This window comes from Lottia gigantea (genome assembly GCF_000327385.1).
Source record: "Lottia gigantea unplaced genomic scaffold LOTGIsca_7, whole genome shotgun sequence".
In the NCBI taxonomy this organism is placed as follows: Eukaryota; Metazoa; Mollusca; class Gastropoda; family Lottiidae; genus Lottia; species Lottia gigantea.
Window position 1 is genome coordinate 1,025,104 of NW_008710370.1, and position 22,590 is coordinate 1,047,693.

The following is a 22,590-nucleotide window of genomic DNA, read 5'->3' on the forward strand; positions in this document are numbered from 1 at the left end:
GCTGTATTTGTTACATCTGAGAAATATGGAAAATACACTTTTGAGATGGTAAATAGCATTCGTTACTTTTTGCAAAAATTTTATGGAGATCATGACATTAGTCATATGAATAGTTGTGACGTTTCAATGTTGGGCAATCAATCAGAATTATATAATGGACACACATGATATCATTTTTATTCAAATAAAGTATATTCTTCTCTTAGTGTGCATTAGTCTGTACTGATTTTTCAAATGTGTCCCGAATAGAATCAAGTGGTAAATTTTACAAATTCCTAGTAGGAAACTTGAGGTAACAAATACAGCAAAAATTACAAAATTTACCAGATAATAGCGAATACAAGCTTAGTCCTTGCAGCATGCAAGTTTTATCTCATGTTAAATCTTGAAAATTTGCTGTACATTTGCATTATTTTCAGATATACTACAAACAATACAAAAGAATATTTGCAATACAGAAGAAAATCTGTACTGTACACTATAAACATGTGAATGTCTTTTTACAAAAAAAAAAAAAATAAAAATAACTAAAGCAAGCAGGCAGGAGTTAAGTTGAAAACATAAATTTTCAGGATATTTTATATGATGCAGTTTATTTTCTTGAATATAGAAGATATGGAAAATATAGATTTGAGATTTTTTACTTTTTATCTTAAAAATGTAGAATGCCTTTATTAATCTAAATGCTTCTACCTTAAAAATGTAGATATAGAATGCCTTTATTAATCTAAATGCTCTTAATACCCAACCAGAATGCCCCAATGGTCGCTCATTTGTTCTTAAGCAAAACATACAATTGAGCAAGATTCAATTTGCGATTCAAAATGACACCTATTGCAAACCAATATTTCCTATATCTAGCCAAAATTAAATATTTATCACAACAATCTGTGAATCCAACCATATATATTTTTGTGAGAATTACTTGCCAAATCTAAAAAATATATGAAAACTCTATAAACTCAAGAAACTAAAGTCATTGGCAAGATCTTTTTGAAGGTTCACAACTAAATTGATACTAAAGTTTCAAAGATGGGTTCCCTTATGGCTAATACTTATATGAATAGAAAGTAGAGGTGTTTTATGACTTGGAAAAATACCAGTTTGTCTCATATGTCCATAATTAATACATAATTAGTTAAATTAAAAGAGAAATGCCATCAGAATTTCAATGAGTGACCGATCAAGAAAGGTCAAAAAGTCTTTTTTTGTTTATCCAGACTGTACAAACACAGACATTTATGATTGGTTTAAACTTGTAGTTAAATGCAATAAGTACATGATATTATTAAGATTACATGATAATTCATTAGAAATACCAATTAATCAAATATTTTGCTTAATTGGACACTAAAAAGTAAGGAAACCCATCTTTAAGAAATGTGAATCAAAACTTAAATTAATTAGCTAAAACCAAAATTTGGTGTGATAAATTTCTAATCATATTTGCAATCTAAATTGAACCCAGCATTTAAGAAGCATAATGAATAATAACCTGATAAAGATAGTTAATTTCAGTAATCGACATGAACACAATATTATGACAGTTGATTTAACAACTTCAAATCGGTTGTTCTAGATTCTAAACAATAGTGACGTGTTAAATTTGACAAAGCATGTTAATACATAAATTGCATGCCTGGGCAAAGACATTAGTGAATAGCAGTCAACTACACAGTTTCCGATTCCAATGTAGCATAATTTATGTTTTTTCAGTCTTTGACTTCATCTTTAGAAGTTCCTTTCCATTCAGGATCATTAGGATCATCATCATCTGTGGCATCTTCATCTTCCAGATCTTCGACTTCTTCCTCCTCCATCTCCTCTTCCATTTCCTCCTCCATCAGAGAATTAGAAATAGTACTAACTGTGCTAGGTGAAGAAGGACGACTACTGGCTACACTTGACAAACTTTCCCTTCGTGATGAATTAGAGTTGGGATATGATACTGATGCAGATGCTGTGTAGATCTTCTTCTCTGGAACGTGCTGCTCAACTGAAGTCATATCTGCATATTCCTCTTCTGTTATAGGAAAAGATCTGGCTGTCCAAGGTTCCACAACCTCGCGCATCTCCACATCTCTAGTATCATCAAAACTAGATCCAGTGCTTAGCAAGTGTTCACGTCGAGAAATTGATGGTCTATGAGATGATGAAAAACTAAGTCTATGAGCAGATGATAAACTATCATCTAGGCTAGGTGATATTTGGAATTCTTCAGGGTGTGATGCTGTTGGATCTGTCAACTTAGAACCAACTGAATCCATACTATCAGTTTTAAATCTACGTCGTATTGGATATTGAATGAATGAAGCAAATCTCTTTCTTTCTTCAGCTTCACTCTTCTGATGTCGAGCCAAAATAGCTTCATCTGATAAATCCTGCAACAGAAGAACAATTTAACAATTTTAATTAAGATTTAACAAGAATGAGGAGAAATCAATAGTCATTTTGAATATGATGACATGCATTTAACTAACTAACATAGCTTCAAGTTTGTTATATTGCAAGTTTATATCATGCACATCAAGATCCAAAACCATGAACATAAACACTACTCGAAGGCAATAGATTCTTATCTTACTTTGTAAAGTCCAATAAAGATCATCTGCACTTAACCCATAATCCAATGAAATGAAATAAAGCTATAGGAGAGGGTTGGTTGCAATAAGGATTAAAAAGTGAGATTATCAGTAACTAGTACATATCTAAACAATAATTACCTCAAAATCTGATTCGTTATTATCATCAACTAAAGGTTCATTACTAATATCTCGCCATCTGGAAAACAATAGCATTAGGTCAAAGCTTCTTGGGTTATCTTGCATTACAATGAAATGTTAGTATTGGTAATATGACAAGATTTGCCATGCAACTTTGTGTATAATAGAAAAGTTGCAGGACACCAATTCCTTTTCATTTTTACCAATTGACTGACCAAGGCACTTCAATCAAAACTGTTAAACTACATCCAAGAGTCTTTGCGGGTCTTACAATGGATGATTTGTTGGTTAAGACACTTTTGAGATCAGCCCTAATTACCTTCACATCATGAATAAATTCTCCAAGACATTTTCGTTGATGGAAGCTCAAATTATTTTAAGACTTACTAATCCAAATTACTGAAATCAATGTTCTACTTACTCAGGAGTTGCTATCTCTTTATATTGTAATTTTTCTACTCTAGTAGAGGCAGCTATACTATATGGAATAACTATATTATTGATATCATAAGCACTTTCCCCTCTTTTCTTTTTGAAATAATCAGCTCGCAATTCTTTCATTAATGAACCACCATCATCTGTTGATTCTCTGCATGCTCTCCTCTTCAATGAAGCTAAAAAAAAGATGGAAAACTTAAGATACAAGTAGAAGGTAATCTGTTCCCAGGGCAGATCAAAATTGTCAACTTCAACATATTCTATCTCCACAATGTCCAGTTATTATGACCTTCAGCTTATAATAGGCCTCAGATTGGCTGTATTTGCTAATATACAATCCAATTAAATCACAGCATTTAGAAACTTCAGTGACAATAGAATGAGATCTATTAGAGTCAAGGTATAAGCTGAAGATTGTAATAGCTTAGCATTGATCATATCTATGTCCAACCACCTTAGAGAAAGGATATCATATGGTCGTAAGCATGCAAAGAAATGAAGCTTGAAATAAAACTCACCAATTGCCAGTTTTCGTTTTCTTTTTAGATCAGAACTGATATTTTTCTTTATTTTCCTTCTCAAAGCAACAGACCGTTTCTTACTTTCATACTTATTACGTATTTCTGAAAACAATCGAATGGAAAATTTACAATGATAAATTCTATTATTGAAACCATAGGATTTTGAAGACCATAAAAATACTAAATAGAGTTTTCTACCTTTAATGAAAATGGCAGTACACTTTATAAGTTTTTAGTTTAAAAATTGAAAAGGCAATGAATAATTAGTGAAAATGTCATCTACTTACTTGCAGACTGAATAATAGCTGCAGCAATACTTTTCCTAATTTTTTTTCTATTGTTATCACCCAAATTGTTGGTTTTCCTGGAATAAATATATATTCAAAAATTACAACATTTTTCCTTATGAGTTGTTCTCATATTTGTTGTTTGTCAACTTAACTAATCGCAGTTTCATTTTGCAAGAATTATCTAATACTTACCGTTTATTATTTTTATCATTATAAAGAGCCTTTTGTTTGTTTATCAAATCTCCAGTTTTTAACAAGGACACAAATTTCAGATATAATGGAGTATCTACAAAATAAAAATATATTAACATTATTAAACAAATAGAAATTTAGAAATAGAATTTCATTCCAACAGAACCTAAAAAAAAACATTACTCAGAGTTCAACACTACTTAAGACAACTGCGTATGAAGGGATCTTAACAATAGAAGTTTTTGTAGTTTGAAAAAATCACATGCCAACTTACCAGAAGGGAAAGACAGAACAGGATGATATGAGGAATCTAAATGAGAAACAAGTTCATTGTATGGCATGGTATCAGCATCTATGTGTTGTTTATTATCAGATCTTCCACCACACATAGTACATGGTGTAACAGGAGGATAACACATACAGTCAACAGAGGACAGCCTTGACGCTGCTCGTGATGATTGATTCACACTATTGTTCCATAACAACTTGCGTTTTCTATAACTACACAGAGGACGGCACCTAGCAGCCTGACAAGAAGTATCGTCATTCATTACGACTGGGCTAAAACAAGTGGAATTATTTGTTTCTGATTTTAACTTATGAGTTTCTGACTTTGTAGGCGATTCTTCTAATCCATTCACAAGACTGGATGGGGATGTGGTAGTAGAATTTTGTGCTGATGCACAAGGCGTTAAAACATTTCCTAATGATTGCGTTAGTTTGTTGGCCTGTTTATCAAGATTTGATAACACTTTTGAAACATAACATGGAGAATTTACTGTCTTGTCATTTGTAGAAGGTGCTTGCGTAACTGAATGATTTCCTGGACAAGCCTTGTTCAAGAGAGTCGCTAAATTGGGTGGAGATGGCGGGTCTCCTAGCACTATACTGCCTTTACTATGACGTATTTGTTTATAAATATCACTCTGTTGACGAATACGATATTCTAAATCTGAAACTTGAGCTTGTAACCATGTCCACCGTGAAGCCATTGCTGCTCTTTCAGAACTCCATTTCCATTCTGCCTGCCGGCACCTAAAAGTAAACAAAGAATAAGTATCAGTTGCTAGGCCATAATAACAGCCCAATATCAACAGTGGAACCATAAGACGAGTTTCACAAACACATTTTTTTCCAGCTCTGTTCTTATTTAAAGACAAGGAGAAAACTGATATCCATTTCCATAAGTTACAGACCACAATTCGACAATATGAATATAATGTGAATATCAGTTTATCCATTCAACATTGAGAATAATGATAAAGCAGGGTGTCTAATCAAAGAGACAGCCAGCTTAGAGCAGTAATGTCAAGACAGAGAGGCTTACATAGTAAAATTGATCATGGATATAGTACCAGTAGTTACAAGGCAAAGTACGAGGGTAGGTAACACAACTTAAATTTGGTACTCACAATGGTCTGTGTAGTTTTCGATTCTGAGGAAGTGAACCAATTTCTTCATCACTGTCACCACCAGAACTACTCTCTGTGGCATCAGAATCCATGGCTGAATGTACATGATTCAAGTTCATTGAGAAAAGATCAGAGACTTTTTTACACTCTTTTCTTGTTCGTTTGTCCATATTCACAAGATAAGTCATTTCTTTAAACCTTGTATTAGCACTTAAATGATCCGAGGAATTTGTATTCAGAGCCTGTTTCTGAGCCTGCTGTACTAAATTAACAAGCGCTGCAGTAGACAAGTTCTTGTTTAAAACATTCACATTAAATTCTTGATTTGTTTCTAATTTTGAAATGTCTCCTGAACTTATAGACTTCGTTAATGAATGTAAGTTTTTTTGCTGATGTTCTAAACACAAAGAAATCTGATTCCTCACATGTTTTTCTATATTTTTCCCTTGCAGTCGTCGGACACGTCGCATATAAAATTCTAAACGTTTTTCAAGCTGAACTTGAGTTGCAGAAGCTTCAAGTCTTTTATCCATAACACTGGAATTTTCCACAACAGCACTTAATCTTTCCGAATAAGTCTTAGAAAATGGGCATGTGTTTGAAGTTGATGGTCCACCATTGCCACTTTCATTTAAAGCAACAATTTCATCTGGGTCTTTCACTGTCAAAGAAGACACCACACTGTCTCCTTTCGGGCTGGTAGGCGTCACGGAATCATTGCCGTTCTCAATAGAATTCTCTTGATTAGGCATCTCTGTACTTTCAAGTGTTAACAAACAAGTCCCATTTCTATTATGTTTATTATTTTCCTTGTCAATTTCTAATGATTTAAAGTCCACATTTTTAGTTCCATTTTTCAAAGAATTCCCAGATTTTTCATTTCCAGGGATAGAACTGGAGTTGGTATTCTTTATCAAACTACTACTTGGCTGGTATGAAAAAGATGACTCTGATGATTTTTCAGGTTTTTGGTCCCCATTTGATGAACTATGTTGATTCATTCTATTGAGATTATCAATTGATTTGATAAACTCTTGTTGAAAGGCAGTAGAATTATTTTGAATATTAAACTTGTTAAAACGATTATGGTCTGCTGATGGTTTGTAAATGATGCGTTTCTTCGATTTCAAAATTCTTGAGCTGGAAATAGGTGTCAACGATTCGATCACAGATTTTTGGTCATATGTTTTCGGATTTAAATCCCTGCACACTACTTGGTGAGTTTCCCGTTCTTCTTTAAAAGGACGACCACCCTTCACAGAATGAAGTTTAGAAAACTCTACTTGTGGTTCAGATAACTTGATTTTTCCTTGACCTGTTGCATCAGTTAGTGCTGGAGCCATAATGGCAATGCAACATACCCTCTTACAAAATGGAAACATGCACACAAAGAATGCTGTGTCCCATTAGAAGCAGAAACTGTAAATTGGTTAAACTGAGCGCTGAAATTGTCCAAATTTTTATTTTCACCATCTTAAGTCATCCTATTATACAATCATTTTGATGGCTGTCAAAATTTTACACCTGAAAGGATAAAAATAACACATTCTTTAAAGCTATAATGCCAGCATGACGTTCATTTCACTGAATTTTGACTAGGCTAAACAATGTCAATTGTAATTTGAACATTTACATGGACACTTAAAAATACTATTACTAGTAGTGTCACACTGACACTGTCATAAATTGATTTGTTTCTTTGTTATTCTGACAGTGACAGTCAAGCTGGTTGGCCTACAAATCCAACAGGGGTAGGTCTTAATCTGGTTAAGAATAACATGGCCTGTAAATTTTAGGTTATATACTATTATACTATACAGGCCTAGTTTCAGTAGCCTAATTATGATTACCAGTACACTGTTGTTATTAGAAGGCTCTAATGATCCCATTGCAGCTGTAGACATCATCTAATTCATGAACTGATTACTTAATCCTATTAACAAACGTATCAAACAAACAGAATTGCACTTCCACTGTCCACAAAAACAATAATAAACATGACAGTCACTCGCTGTGACTTTGGACGCACTCATTTGTGATGGATAATTCGCGTGACCTCGTCTTAGGCCAACATGGAATCTGATGAAACTTCCAGATTCGATTCCAGAAAGAGAGCTAAAACAATTTTACAAATATGACAGACATCAGTTATATATATGCAAAATACCTCCAACTACATTCGCTCACTTAAAGAAGTGGTTTTCGACTGTCTTCCGAAAAACGCCAAATTATAAAACCAGAAATGTCTCAAAGCCGACCACGTGATCCACCCGAACACGCTATCTCGACCACAATCCTCCATTTGCAATAACAAGGAAAATGACTTTTCTACTCATTTTCACTGTATAAGAACTGCGCCAGGTGAAAAATTATAAAACTGCGAGTCAAGGCTAATTACCAAGTTCACAAAAATGTTGCAATATTTGTCAATCAGCATCTGTAGTCGCAGTAATTCAGAGTTCATTTAGGCTGCAACTTATCCAACATGGCGAGTCATTTCACGATAGACCATCATAATAAACGTACATGGCGCACTCTGTTGGGCGGGAAATGACTGACAAAGTTATTTTTAGGTCATGATGATGTCGATATTTTGTTGTGAAATTACTGCTTGCATTGGGCGAAAATGAGGGATATTTCGTGCTTTTCGATTTAAAAACACTTGATTTTATGAAAATGCAATAACATTTTAAAAAGACAGGATGTCTTTTACTTGTGACAATTACTCGGTCTACAGGCAAGCCATAGACCCCATACAGCCTAGGAAATTCGCATGGAAAAAAAGTTATCACTGTGCAATAACCATATCCATAGGCCTCTATGCATGTTTTTATGACTTAGGCCTACCGGTATTTTATATTTTCACGCTTGACATAATTTCCTAAATCCCTACACTTCATAATATAGGAATGTAGCCCATAAAGCTGATAAAGTGCTATATTTCAGAATTCTACAGTGTGCAAATATATTGGGCATTGATAAATGGCTTATTGACAACGGAATTAGATCGAATGACAACGTTTATAATAATATAATTAGGATTTAGATAATTATGTAAATGCCGAGATAATTTGTTGGTTAAACAATAAATAAGCAACATGTATATGCTACATAAATCAAATATTTTTCTATTAGGCCTATTTCTGGGTTAAAATCTCACCCCAGTCTAATTTCCAAATCGGAACAAACTGTAACTAATAATGAATAACTTTTCTTTATTAATAGCCTAATGATATAAAAGATTCTCTGGGCCATCGTTCCGGCAAATGTCGAGATAATACCTTCGGATTTTTCAAACCGGTTTCCCTTTCTGTGATGCAGGGACTGACATTAAAAAAAGGGCTCGTCGTTCGGATGGGACACTAAACTGTGCACGTTAATGAATGATCCCTCGACAGTTGGAAATCGAAAAAGAGCCACTTTCCTGGCATAATTTCCTTCATTAAACACTGCATGGCGTTGACCTCTTCATTAGCCCAGAAGGTTCGGAAAAGTTAGATGTAAAACTCCATTCATTTAATTTCATTTGGATGTGAAACTCGTCCCTTGGTAGTGTGGCCTGAGCTAGGCTAGGCCTACTCTTATCTTCTTCATTCTTCCACAACTCGTTATGACCATTGTATTCTCTTTGGGTGGTAGTCGAATTGCTTATTAGTCGATTGGTTTGGTTAGGTAATATGGTTTTGATTGGAAGATCTAAACATAAAATAAAAAGAAAACACGATATGGCTATAAAAAGGAGAACATAAGGCTTTTAGCACACAAAAAATAATAAGTATATAGGCCTACTTTATAAAGTTTTCTGTTGAGTAGTTGATATAAACGGTAAAGTTCCCAGACCTCAAAGCATGAACTATTCAGATTTAGGTGAGCTCCATTATTTTGAACTTGAAAATCTTGAAATATCGGTGCAAAATCCTAGATAATCAAGATGGAAAATGTGACATATTCGTCTAGACGTATATTAAAGGAACATTTTTGAAGGAATTGTGCGATTTTCATACACTTCCAGAAGAATGTTTACATATATTCAATACTCAAATCCCTTTAAGCACATATACCTATGAACACGCCATATGGAAGCTGTTTTAGCAGATAATCTCCTGGAAGCATTGACCATCGGCATAAATTATTAGTTTTTAATCTATCTTAGATTTCAGCATGAGAATAAATCAATTTCAATAGAATAATTTTGACTAAATGTATAAATTTACGATCGTGGGTTTAAATTTCATGTTATTACGCAATTCTCGGTAGATACAGCTGAATCTATAAAACGGCCTATTGTGAAAAAGCTCTGCGAAACTGCCGAGGATTGTCGAATGCTGAATCAATCAATGTTGGTAGACAGTTTGACACAGTCGGCAATCTTCGACAGTTTCTGTAAAGCTGAATGTTGTGGAGCGCTGTTCATTACTGTCGCTTAACTTCAAAGCTAGTGCATTACATTGACTGCAAGCCCAGAGAAAATATTTGGGTCATCACTTTGTAAGCATTGTATATGTATATGTATTACAAAAAACAGAAAAACATGGACAAACACCAGATGCAGGTCATAAAAATGAAAGTGTTTTCTTTTCAAAATGCTGTCAAATTAATTCCATTTTTTGTGATCATCACTTCAGTTTCATCACGGCTTATTCATTTATTTAGAGTATAAGAGAATAGGCTGTTAACAAGATAGAACACAGAATCTGAATGCCGTCTTAGAATTAAGAGTGAGCTCGAAAGAGTTTTCCAATTGTAGGGCAATTCATTACTTTAACTACCCTCTACATCTTATTGCTCATTGGTCAGTTTTTATATTCGTCTATCCAGACTTCTTTTAATTATGAATTTAAAAAAAAAAAAAAAAAAATGGATAATAATATCTACTCATGACATGGTTTTGCATGACTCTTGAGTGCAATAAGTTAAATAGCTGCAAAAATAAATCCATTTACTAATGAATTTATTTCGCAAAATTAAAATTAACTCATATGATAGTTTCTTATTTGTTTCAAATGCCTCACAAACACAAGGCATGGGCTTGGCTAGTAGTAGGCCTAGAGTAGAAACAGTAGAGTGAAATCCATACGTAGCTTATATATAGTTATAACAGTTAGCTCAAAGACCGCAACAATAAAAATTGAATAATTTTAGAAATCGACAGAACACATTAAAACTAACTGAAATTTTATCTTGTGACTCGAGTCAAACCAAATCTAAACCCTCATCTCGAGTTGTCAAGTGCACTCGTATTTGTTACGAAACGACTCGATAATAACTCCTTAAAACAAGTGCAACCAGTAAATGTCATCGATTTTTAGCTTTTATTGTAATAGTTCCATTCTGACATTATAAGCCACATAATGTAACCTATCAGCCACGATGAATTGCTTTTGATCTTTTGTTTAGTATGGATTTTTAGTGTGTAAAACAATGGAGTAATATTTTGGAGAGAAAGCCCCATTTTGGCATTTCCCGTCTGTAAGTGCAACAGAGGAATTTGAAATAGCCTACAGCTGACATAACGTAAACAACCCAACTAACCATAAATCCAAGTAATCAAACCAGAGATTGTGATGTTTCGATGATCTCATCTAGTGACATCACTGCCAATACGATCTTAACTGTGTTATTAATTGATCAGTTGGAATACATAGATAATTCCAACTGTGTGAAAACTGACAAGAAATATTTCATTGGCAGCTGGCCAGGTTTATATTAGTTTTAGTGGCATCAAGAACAAGTAGGCTAAATCAGCAAATGGTTGAATGTGAAATGTGCAATATGTGTTCAGTCAGAGAAGGCTGTTGAGTATCATGGATGCATTGATTAATATTGTATGATGATGCTTTATGACTCACTTATTCTTGGTAAGTTATATTGCCCTTACAGCTTTTTGCAATGAAACTGTACGGTACCTTAGGAAGTACAAACTAGGCCTAGTAGAGCAGATATAGTCATAAGGAAATATGACTGGATTTTATCTATTAGTAATATAAACTTTCAAATCAATATATGATATAGGCCTATCAGAATATTATAACCTTTGGCAGAATAATTAGTGGTACCGTAGTGTTCTTAGTTACAGAACTCATGAAAATTGCATTCTCTAAGTGAATAGTGATAGAATAGTAATAGAAGCTATTACTTAAAACGGGATCCATACATTATTAAATAGTCCACCTGGAATGAGTAGATAGTGAATGACTGAATAGGCTTTTATTGTGGAACATTATTTACTTTTTATTCTGATTTCTCGTTTTATATAAACAGTTGATTACCATTATTGATTTGTGGAGATAACATTGGTAATTATACAGGCCTATTAAATGATATTTTAATATTTTAATTGTAGATGATTATACTAAAACTTGTAATTTGGTTGAAAGATAATTTGCAGCCATGACTTGTGAAATAGAAAGAGAGTAAGTGCCAGTACATTGTGTAATGCTAAATCTAATTTTTTGGAATAATTCAGGTGTCTTGAGCTTTTGAATGAGTAAAACATATCAGATTTCAACAAATTTGACCTTTAAGTGGGTTTCATCCATCAAGAAAAAATTTCAATGGAGCAGGATAAGAGATTATCTGATTAAGCTTACAATGCAGATCCACATGTTTCGTTTCATGTTTTATTCTGCAGGTAACTCCACTTGTAATTCATGATCTGACAAGATCCCGTCAAATGTTGTCATAATTTATACTAAACAATCAAAAAAGCTGTCAGTGTCAGAAACGAATATCCCTTTGTTATAGTTATAATATTAATGAAGAAATAATTTATTAAACAAAGCATTTGAGTGCTTGATTTTTGAATGAGATAGAACATGAGATGCCTAACAAATTTTTCAGATCATGAATGGCAAGTGGAATCACCTGAAGAAAAAATACAAAGTGAAACATTCTGATTTGCATTTTAATTTGATAACACTTTCATGAACCAGGATAACCTTTAGTTCATCTCCTAAGTAATGTTTTTATTTCAGAAAAAAGAAAATAAAGTTTGGAGGGGAAGTATTTCATGGAGAAACACCTGAAGATTTACCATTAGTCCAACTGTCTACCTTAGATAATGAAATTATAGCTAGTTATTCAGGTCCAGACAGTGGTCTGACATCAACTAGACAAGATGACAACCAAGAGAAAAGTAAGTCTGTCAAATTTTGAACCAGAATAAAGTTCTGAGAAAAATTGAATTGGTAAAGGGGTTATCAGATGATATCTGACCCACTCACCGTCTGAGGCATTAAAACTTTGAAAATAAATTGAGACGAATAGAGTTTTACGTCCTACTTTTTGCACCCAATCAGGCTAATGAAGATGGGCAACACCATGCAGTGTGCAATGAGGGAAATTTTGCCAAGACAGCACTCCACTCCTGTCTCTATTATTGTGTGACTAATGTGTTTTCACGAGTGAAGTCAGTTTAAAGAGATAATCTGATCTAATTTAAACAGGAAATATTAGGTTTATAATGTGTGATACTATCTCAACTATTTGTATAGTTTCTATTCATTAACCTGGAGACTGAGGAAATAGTATTATTAACATTGTTCACTGATAAACCAATAACCTTAAGGATGAAGTGACATCATTTTGATGACCTGTGCTTTATTTTTTAGATGGAAATGTGTCTAAGACTATTGCTGGAGCTGATTGTTGGAATAAAAAAGAACAGCAAGCCTATGGTATTTGTATCTCACTATATGAACAACATCCTGTTAATCAGAAGATGTCAGGTAGTACTTCCTTACTTCTCAAGCAACTTTATTTGGCATTTATTTGCTAGAAAGCTATCTTGTGTTGCGTACCATGCAATTCACATAATGTTATCCAGCATCAAGAAATAAAATTAAAAGTCACAGTAGGGTATACAAGTGGTTAAAAAATGCTTATTGAAAACTTATTCATCCTATGGTTCTTCATCTTTATAGGTTCTTCATCTTACTTTAAACTTATACATCCTTATGGTCCTTCATTTTGCTTCAAACTTATACATCCTTATGGTCCTTCATTTTAATTCAAACTTATTTATCCTTATGGTTCTTCATCTTTATGGTTCTTCATCTTACTTCAAACTTATACATCCTTATGGTCCTTCATCTTAATTCAAACTTATTTATCCTTATGGTTCTTCATCTTTATGGTTCTTCATCTTACTTCGGACTTATACATCCTTATGGTCCTTCATCTTAATTCAAACTTTTTTATCCTTATGGTTCTTCATCTTTATGGTTCCTCATCATACTTCAAACTTATCAATCTTCATGGTTCACCATGCTTAAAGCAAAATTATCCATACTCTCCTTATGTTTCTCAATTTGTTTACTCATCCATCTTTAGGCCTCAGGGCTCTTCATTTTGCAAACTCATCCATTCTTTTGAAAATTGCAAACACATCTTTCCTTATGGTTCTTCATCCTTACTACAAAGTTGTCCATTCTTATATACTTACGGTTCTTCATGCTTTATGCAAATTAAATGTTTTTTAATCAAATTCTGTTTCATTTTCAAATATGATCAATTCTAATTCCATTGTGTTTTTCATTCCAGGAGATCCTATAGCAGATGCCTTCTCTATTTGTGCTAGGAGGAATAATACTATAATGGTAATAGCTGATGGTGTCAATTGGGGTGAAAAATCTCGTCTAGCAGCTAGATGTAGTCTTTATGGCAGCATGAATTATATCAATTCTCAGATATTTGAACATAATAATCAACCGACATCAACACAGGTATACTATTAATATTAATTTTTGCAGAACAGAAAATGGAGTATGTTAAGCAAAACTGCCTTAAATTGTAACATTAGTATGAAAGGCCATACTATTGGGTCCAGAGCATAACACCCAGAAAAAGTTTGAATGTATTGCCACTATAATTTACAGAAATATAACCAGATAAATAGCAGCTTTTATAGCACTTCATGCAGTTTAGTTTCATTTTCCATTCTAGCTCTTTTACCCTTTGTTAATTACTGGCTTTGGATAGTCTTTAAGCTTATTATACATCAAGTAGGTAGTCATTGAGAGAACCTGAAATGATTCGATGCATTTTATATAGATTCATATGGCTTTATATTTCTGAGACTAAAATCTTTTTCATATTTGTAGGATGCTTTAACTTTATTACGAGAATCTTTTGATGAAGCCCACAGATATATTTTAGAGAAAAAAGGTGGACTAACAACAATATGTGCCTGTATTGTATGTCCTGTGTCTAATTCAGACCAATATGCCGTCTGCTGTGTCAATGTAGGCGATAGTTATGGTTATATTTTTAGTCATAATCATGGAATACGTGAAGTAACTATTGGATCACATGATGTTTCATCTGAACGTGATATTAGAGATGCAGGAGGAGCATTAGGTCCAGTAGATGGTATTAATCCAGAACTGCATAATCTAACTTGTTCTCTGTCATTTTGTAATGATGGGGATATTGTGTTTCTTACTACTGATGGCATTTCAGACAATTTTGATCCAGTTGTGACTAAAATTGCTCTTCCCATTCGAGAACCAGACTCTAATATTAACATTGATGCATTGACCCAAGGAAATGTGCCAGACAAACCAGAAATGTCACCAAGGGAAAGGCATGTTTATTCTATGAAAGAGATGGAAAGAGTGGTTCACGAGTATGAACTTGTTACTGAGGAGCAGTGCTCTGCTCAAGAACTTTGTGGAGCTATGGTTCAACATGTGCTTACTCTTACAGACACTAAGCGTAAAGTTCTCGAAAATCCTTCACTATATTGCCGTAAGCGTCTAACAGTTACTGAACGCCAGCAAAGAGATTCAGATATCGTTGCCAAGATGTCTAAAGCTCCAGGAAAGTTAGACCATGCTTCAATTGTAGCAGTTGAAATTGGTGCATTTATAAAGAAGCCTGACAGTGAGTCAGATGACATTTTCGAAGAAGTTGACGCTACCTCTCCAGAACCTTCTAGTCCCACTTGCTTAGATTTACCAGACAACTTCAATAATCACAACTCCTTATCTCACTCCAAAAAATCTGGTGCTAGAAAATTCTTCTCCAAGTTTAAAAACTTACCTTCGCCTACTGGTCACTCCACTTTTACTCTGCCTATCTCACCTGTCAAGTCTAGTAAGAGAAACACTCGTACAGAATCTGAATCAGAAACTCCCACTTCTCCAACAATACAAGAATCTCCCTTTGAAGACAGTCCTGGTTCTAAATCTCGTCGTAAAGGTCGTAAGGCTAACAGTTACCAACGAAGTCATTCTTCAAATGTCTAAATCAGATAACAGGGTCATTTTCTTGAAAAATTTTGATATTTTCAGTCTAAAATAAAACAATAGGCTAAAAATAGAAGTTGTGTTTCGTTAATATTCAAATTAAACTTAATTAACTTATGGAGGTTTACATCTAAAACAGACCAAAAAATGGGTAAATTTTGAACCGTGGATTCTTGGAGTTGAAATTTTCAACTAATTAAGCTTTATTATTTGAATTGAAAGTATTAGAATATTTATTTTGTGTTTATTATTATATATCTATGATAGAAGTTAGTCTTATTGTATTGTTTTTCTCTTGCCTCTAAGGACTTTTACTTTATTTGGATTATTTTAACATTATGTTGACATCAGCATTAAGACCAAGATATTTATGCATTTTGAACTATCTGGAAGTTTAGTTAGTGATTCATATTTTAGCAATTATTTTATGTGATTTAGAATATTAGCTTAAAAATAGTAGTGAGGACAACTTTCAGCCAAATGTCTTGTGAAATTTCAAACTATTTATTCTGATTCACGAAACTAACAGTAAAAAAACCCAACTAAATTAGCTAATGAACTAATGGACTAGCTGACTGTACTCTTACATGACATTTCATATTTAGAAATATCCCTGGATAATGCATACAATTATTGTCATCACATAGTTAGTTCATTGATGCTACAAGATACACTCAAGAAATACAAGCAATATGCTAATCAGCTCAATATAATGACAAGGGAAATAACCTGTGCTTTTAAAGGGAAATAACCTGTGCTTTTGTGTTGTCTGCAGCTCAAAGTTACTCTGATTCCTATTTTCAACATCTTATGTCTCTTAAAGAATAAATGATTTACTTTATGGTTGTGACCTTAAACTAGTGTCTTAGTTTTGTATTTGACGAAAGGGGTATAATATTTTATTAACTGAAATACTGTCAGGACTGTTGTCTGAATGCTATATAGTCATGTATTAGCATGTACATTACTAGCTGATAGTGCTGGGTATGATCAATTATGCCACGATACGATATGTATCGTGATACAAGGGTCACAATACAATTGCGATACGAGGTATGGGTTAAAATTAACATTTTATCTTCAAAGTTTCAATATACATTAATTCATAACTTTATAACTGTGATATTTGGTAATTTAGTTGATAGAAGTGGTTAGTGTCCACTGTCTTATAAAAAGTTTCTAACAATTTCAGCAAAAAATATTGTTATATCGTATAACAACTTAAAAAAATCCCTGTTATTTTTTGAAATAAAAGGTAATGCCAAGTATCAATACATGACATTGCGATACAATATGTGTATCGTGGCATGTATCCCGATACATAGATTCACTGATATATTATGCCAGCACTACTAGCTGATTAGAGCTTATTCCAGCTTTCTGTTCAAAATCAAAGGCTGGAATCTTGATTTCTTAAAATGAATATAAAAGAAAGATATAGCATGAAACTTAACACTGGCAATGCAGATTCTTTTGCTATCATAACTGCACATAAAAGTCTCTAACAGCTTTGTGATAATGTTAGTCTAAATTTCAATGATCTTTTTGATATTTGAATAACCAGAGGTCAATATTAAATATTAAATGGTGCTAAATATAATTCTAAAAATAAAAATATTTTTATCACTGATGCAGATATGAATTCCTTAATTCTCCATTATTATTGTCAAGTGGCAAAACCTAAAAGGCCTACAACTGATGAATTCAATCAGATCAACAGTCCTGATTCTTATTTATAAATAACCCCTTATTTTAGAATTTAGATTGTTTGTGAAATACCTTATCACTTACCTCAAGTTTCTTTGGTTGTAATGATTGAAACTAACTTTAGCATTTATGTATATCTAACCTTTTAATTCTAGCTAGTCAATATTTCAGAAAGTGAGAGAGTGAATATGGGAAAAAGGGATTGTAAAGAGGTTTTCTCAATTTTTATGCATATCAGGGACACAGACATCTTTGAGTCTTGGAATCTCAATTTGATGACTAAGTGCGATGGGCCTTATGTGATACAAGCATATTTTGTGAGACATGTCATCAAACACTTAGTTTTAGTGGCATTGCAGGAACCACAGATGTCTGATTGAAAATAGAAAGGTGCAAATTGATCAGTGTCCCCAATACGCATAAAACATCCCTGTAAGTATTAGAGAATGAATGACTCAACTTGTTGCTTTACAAAGAATTTTAGATGCTCATTTGAAATGAATGTATTTAAACGCTAACTCTTGCTCAAGAATTTACAACTGCTCCCTAATTTGCAAGAACTTTGTTAGGTTAAAACTGTGTTTGAATTGTGCATCAAAAGGTGTATTAAGATAAGTGTTATGCATTAGAACTCGAAAAAAATGCAAATGCATAATTAGTATTCAATTGTGAAATATTTGCCATATTATTTCCAATTTCAGTTGACGTAGATTCAGGATATTTAAGAGTCGGTGATATTTTGTGCTACTCCATAGTGAAGCATGCACAAGTTCCAAATTATAACAGTTTAATCAATGCTTTTTATACGCCCACATCTCTCTATGTGGACGTATATTGTTGGCACCCCTGTCCGTCCGTCTGTTGGTCTGTCGGTTTGTCCGTCGACATTTGCTTGTAAACGCTTTAAAAACTAGATTTTTTGATGGAATCAAATGAAATTCCATATGTGTATACATATTCATAAAATGAAGATCAAGTTCGAATTTGAGCTATTTTCGACCGTTAGAAGCAGAGTTATTGCCCTTGCCCGAAAATCTTGAATAAGCTATTACTCTCTTAGTTTTCAACCGATTTTGATGAAACTTAAAATGGATGTTTCATTCGAATATATGGGCGTATATGGGCGTATATGGCTGTGGTCCACTATCTTTTAAATCAGCATGAAACTTTTTAGAAATTTTAAGTTAAAACTGTCTGTTGAAAATAAATATCTGAAATATGTAGGTCATAATGAATGTAAGCATCTTGTGCATTGAAATGAAAAAAATAATGTTTCTTGTGAATTGTTGTTTATTTTAAGTGAAATATAGTAGAACCGACACTAGCACGATTTCTATAAGCGCAATTACCATGTGCCTTCTATACACATGAACTGTACAATCACGGCTTGAGGACTGACAATGGTATGTGTCAAATCGTGAACAATGCTCAAACAATATTAAACTATGCATAAACATTTGCCCAAATTATGTTTACCCAAAGGCTTAAGGTACCTAAAAGACTATTTGATTATTGCATTAGCATTAATCTCAATAAAGATAGCTTGTCAGGCAAGGTAATAGAGGTCCACAGGCAGCAATGATTTTGAATGAAAATATTTGGCAGTACAGTAACATCACCAGTATGAAATATTCAACCTTCAGACATACACTTCTTTTGAACTTTTCGGGGATTCAATAATCCCATTCGTAGTAACTTATAATCAGACGGCAGCAAAAGCATCAATTATTGTAAAAAATCATTACAAAAGTGTACAAGAAAAGTATATACCAAGAGGCTTGTGACTGCCTATGAACGAAATAAGAACTTAAATAATCTCATAGTCCATGGCAAACTAAATTGCGACTATGACACCACCACAGAGTTGCCAAAGTTTGAATTCAGCCTCAGCAGTTGTCCCCCCATTGAGTCAGTCTGCCCCATATTGTATCCCCAGTCTCGGAAGGATGGTACCTCCATTGAAAAAACGCAAAATAAACATAACTTTCACAAAAAAAGTTGTAATGTTTCACAGATATTACATTCCAAGAGACAACAATGCAAAAATATGGCTTTGTTTTGTTTTGTGTTTCCTTCCATCTGCTGTGATATGCATATTTAATTCCCAGGCCAATGTAAATTACACAAACCAAAGTCAGGAAAATGACTAGGGAGTGTTTATTCTGGTACAGACTTATATCCTCTTACAGTAGATTGTAGAATATAATTTATATACAATAACAACAATATAATTATATAGAAAAATAAATAAGCATTAATAATACATTGTATTTTAATATACAGCACATCAAACATATGAATACCCATAACTTTTGACAATTTTTGGTGCAAAATTCAAATCAAAATTTTGAAATCCATGACTATATCTTCAAAATTGATAAATTGTAGATCAAGTTTCATGTTTTTTCTGCAAGTGAATTCACTCACCATTTATGATCTGGTGTTATTCACAAAATGTCTTTGGTAAAAGCGATTTTTCAACCAATCACATGCTTTGTTCAATAAATCTATGTATGATTTTGATTCTTAATCAAACCAAGCATTTATAAATTGAAATTATGAGGACCTCAGAACAAGTTCAACTGAAAGTGTCAAGAAATTTATCAGACTGTAGATGATGAGCAGAATAAACATGAAACAAATTAATCTTGATCTGTATTTGCTTAATGCCAGCTCTTCATTATTATACCTTTTGTCAACTTCTTTTTGTTTACATATTTTCTCCATCAAAAAATTTTGTTACTTTCATTGGATTTAACCAAACACTGTAAGTATTTGCCATTATTTGTAATTTGTAATGTGAACAAAGCTATGGGTATAAGAAACATAGAAGGAATAGCACCATTTGATTTATAAAGCTTGACAGTTAGAAAACAAATTAATCAGGAAATGTACTTTCAGAGTAGTGAACACAGTTGGCATTTCAAAATCATCCAGTGGTAGCAAAGTGAAATTATAACAGATATATAAATATGAGAGGTATTAGATATTAAACATTCAATAGCTTTTCTCACAAAATCTTATGAAGTTTGATTGACAACAGTCTTTAATGCCAGTTTTTGAGAAGATATAACATAATATTCAAATTGAAACAGGGAAAATTTTTGTTTAATTTCAAATTCTCAAATTAAAACGCTAATTATATGCAGCTGGAGGCGCATACAAAAGAAATGAATTCTTTTTTTTGAATAGTTATGAAGTTACAATATACATTTTATTGTCTATTGTTATTTCAAAGTTAGTCCAAATATCTTATTCGTTATAGTTCATTAGTCAATTAAAAATCCTTTTACCCTGAGTAAAATCTTTATCTTCTTTCATTGCAAAAACTAATTCTACATTTCAAATATAAAGCTTTTGTATTAAGTCTACATTTGCAATTGATAGGTCACCATCAATCTCATATAAAATACAGCAGTAGATTGTTTTTTTCTTATCTTAGTGAGATACTGTGATCAGAATAAATTTATTAGAAGGTAGATTTACAAATTCAACCAATCAAATGCTAAATCAGTAGTACTAAAGGTCATGGTTTGCTATTTTCATGGGTTGCTTTGGATATTGTTTATGTAAATAAGTCTTCTTGACTATTAGAACTGCAAGAAAATCTCATAATTTTTTTAAAACTGTGGTTCCTAACCTATTTCAGCCTTCACACCATTGTGGACCTACCATACCCCAAAAATTTGTTTCATCCACATTTGAAGCATGTGATGATGTGAGGTGCTCTCTCAACTCAAAATAAATTCTTTTCCTTCACCAGTTGGCCACACCCCTGACACCCTAGTAAACACCGCATGTTTCACATTTCACATTTTTTCCTTATGTCTTTTCTATATATGGTAGAGTATCAAGAAAAGACAAGTCGTCTTTTTAACCATAATTCTGGACATGCATGGATTTGAAGGCTCAAATTTGGACAGTGAGCTGTGAACACTATTACTGATTAGCTTAATTTTTAAAAATTCCAGTTTCTGAGACTAAAGTATGATGGTCAAATAGCCAGTGAATCTGTCCTTTTAACATGAATTATTGTAACATAATTTAACTGAATAATAAGAACAATGTCATATCTGGAATGAGTTATTTTATATAAAATATCCAGAGCTGTATTTTAGATGAGATTGGTAATAGATGGAATGATATGAGTTTGATTTGAACACAGACTGAGACCAACACACAATTTACATGAAGATAAATGATTATAACTTAATGGTATAATGTGAGATATGTTTAAAACTATATTGATGTTTGACACTGTTTTAAACCTGAATATTTGACAGTGGCATCAAATTGAAGCTTAGTCAAGCATTGCTCAGGGTTTAATCTAGATTGAAATAATTGATTAGCAATTCATAACACCAAATTTTAGTTTAAGTTAACCATATTCAATTTTGATTCGCATTTCATAACTACTTGGTAACAATTTAAATTGTTCCAGTTGAAGAATTCAAATCAATCTTGCCAATGACAATGGTTTCTTTAGATTCAATAGACCACAGAGAGTTACTGTATATTTCTATTTTTGGCAGGAAATTATCTCGAAAAATATACAATTTGATTTGATTCACAAATCCTTGTGGTAACTTTAATTTTGGCTCATCATAGAAAATATTATTATTTATTTTGAATACCAAATGAGATGCGATGCCGTTTAAATTGAACCCTGGAGCTGCTTACAGAAGTGCATTCGTTCTATGAGTTAGATGCTTTAGTTTCACTATGCCAGTGATACAACTCAATGGAGCTGACATTCAAAATCTTCTAATTCAGGTAGGATAATAAGTCATGTTCTACCGACCCTACACATTCAAATAAGAGTAAGATCATGCCACGAAGGTAAAAATTTCCCTTATGCAGAAAACAGAAAACATTTCATTTAAAATCTTATAGAATTTTGTAAATTAAAATCCATGCTAGCTTTCATGTTTGAAACAGTGTCAAAATTTCTCCACTTATTACAAGTAGCTTCTTAGAAGTTTAAGTAACTAATACATTGGGTTATACAAAGGCAAATTTGATAAATTAAAGACACAAAACATAAATTAAATACTTTACAT

At 32.9% G+C, this 22,590-nt stretch overlaps 2 protein-coding genes across 2 annotated transcripts; one reads left to right on the forward strand and one right to left on the reverse strand.

Annotated features, from left to right (window-relative positions):
- Positions 1 to 1,712: 1,712 nt before the first annotated feature.
- On the reverse strand, positions 1,713 to 6,919 carry LOTGIDRAFT_154931 (hypothetical protein; the record flags this gene model as incomplete). The annotated part of the gene is made up of 8 exons (XM_009065435.1): positions 1,713 to 2,381; positions 2,724 to 2,781; positions 3,145 to 3,337; positions 3,680 to 3,784; positions 3,970 to 4,046; positions 4,165 to 4,258; positions 4,439 to 5,199; positions 5,577 to 6,919. The coding sequence occupies 8 exons, from the start codon at positions 6,917 to 6,919 to the stop codon at positions 1,713 to 1,715; spliced, it is 3,300 nt and encodes a 1,099-aa protein (XP_009063683.1).
- Positions 6,920 to 12,569: 5,650 nt separating this feature from the next.
- LOTGIDRAFT_107792 (hypothetical protein) lies at positions 12,570 to 15,823 on the forward strand (the record flags this gene model as incomplete). The annotated part of the gene is made up of 4 exons (XM_009065436.1): positions 12,570 to 12,711; positions 13,187 to 13,306; positions 14,121 to 14,299; positions 14,678 to 15,823. Coding segments are annotated over 4 exons (1,587 nt in total), but the record flags the coding sequence as incomplete, so codon positions are not given.
- Positions 15,824 to 22,590: the final 6,767 nt, after the last annotated feature.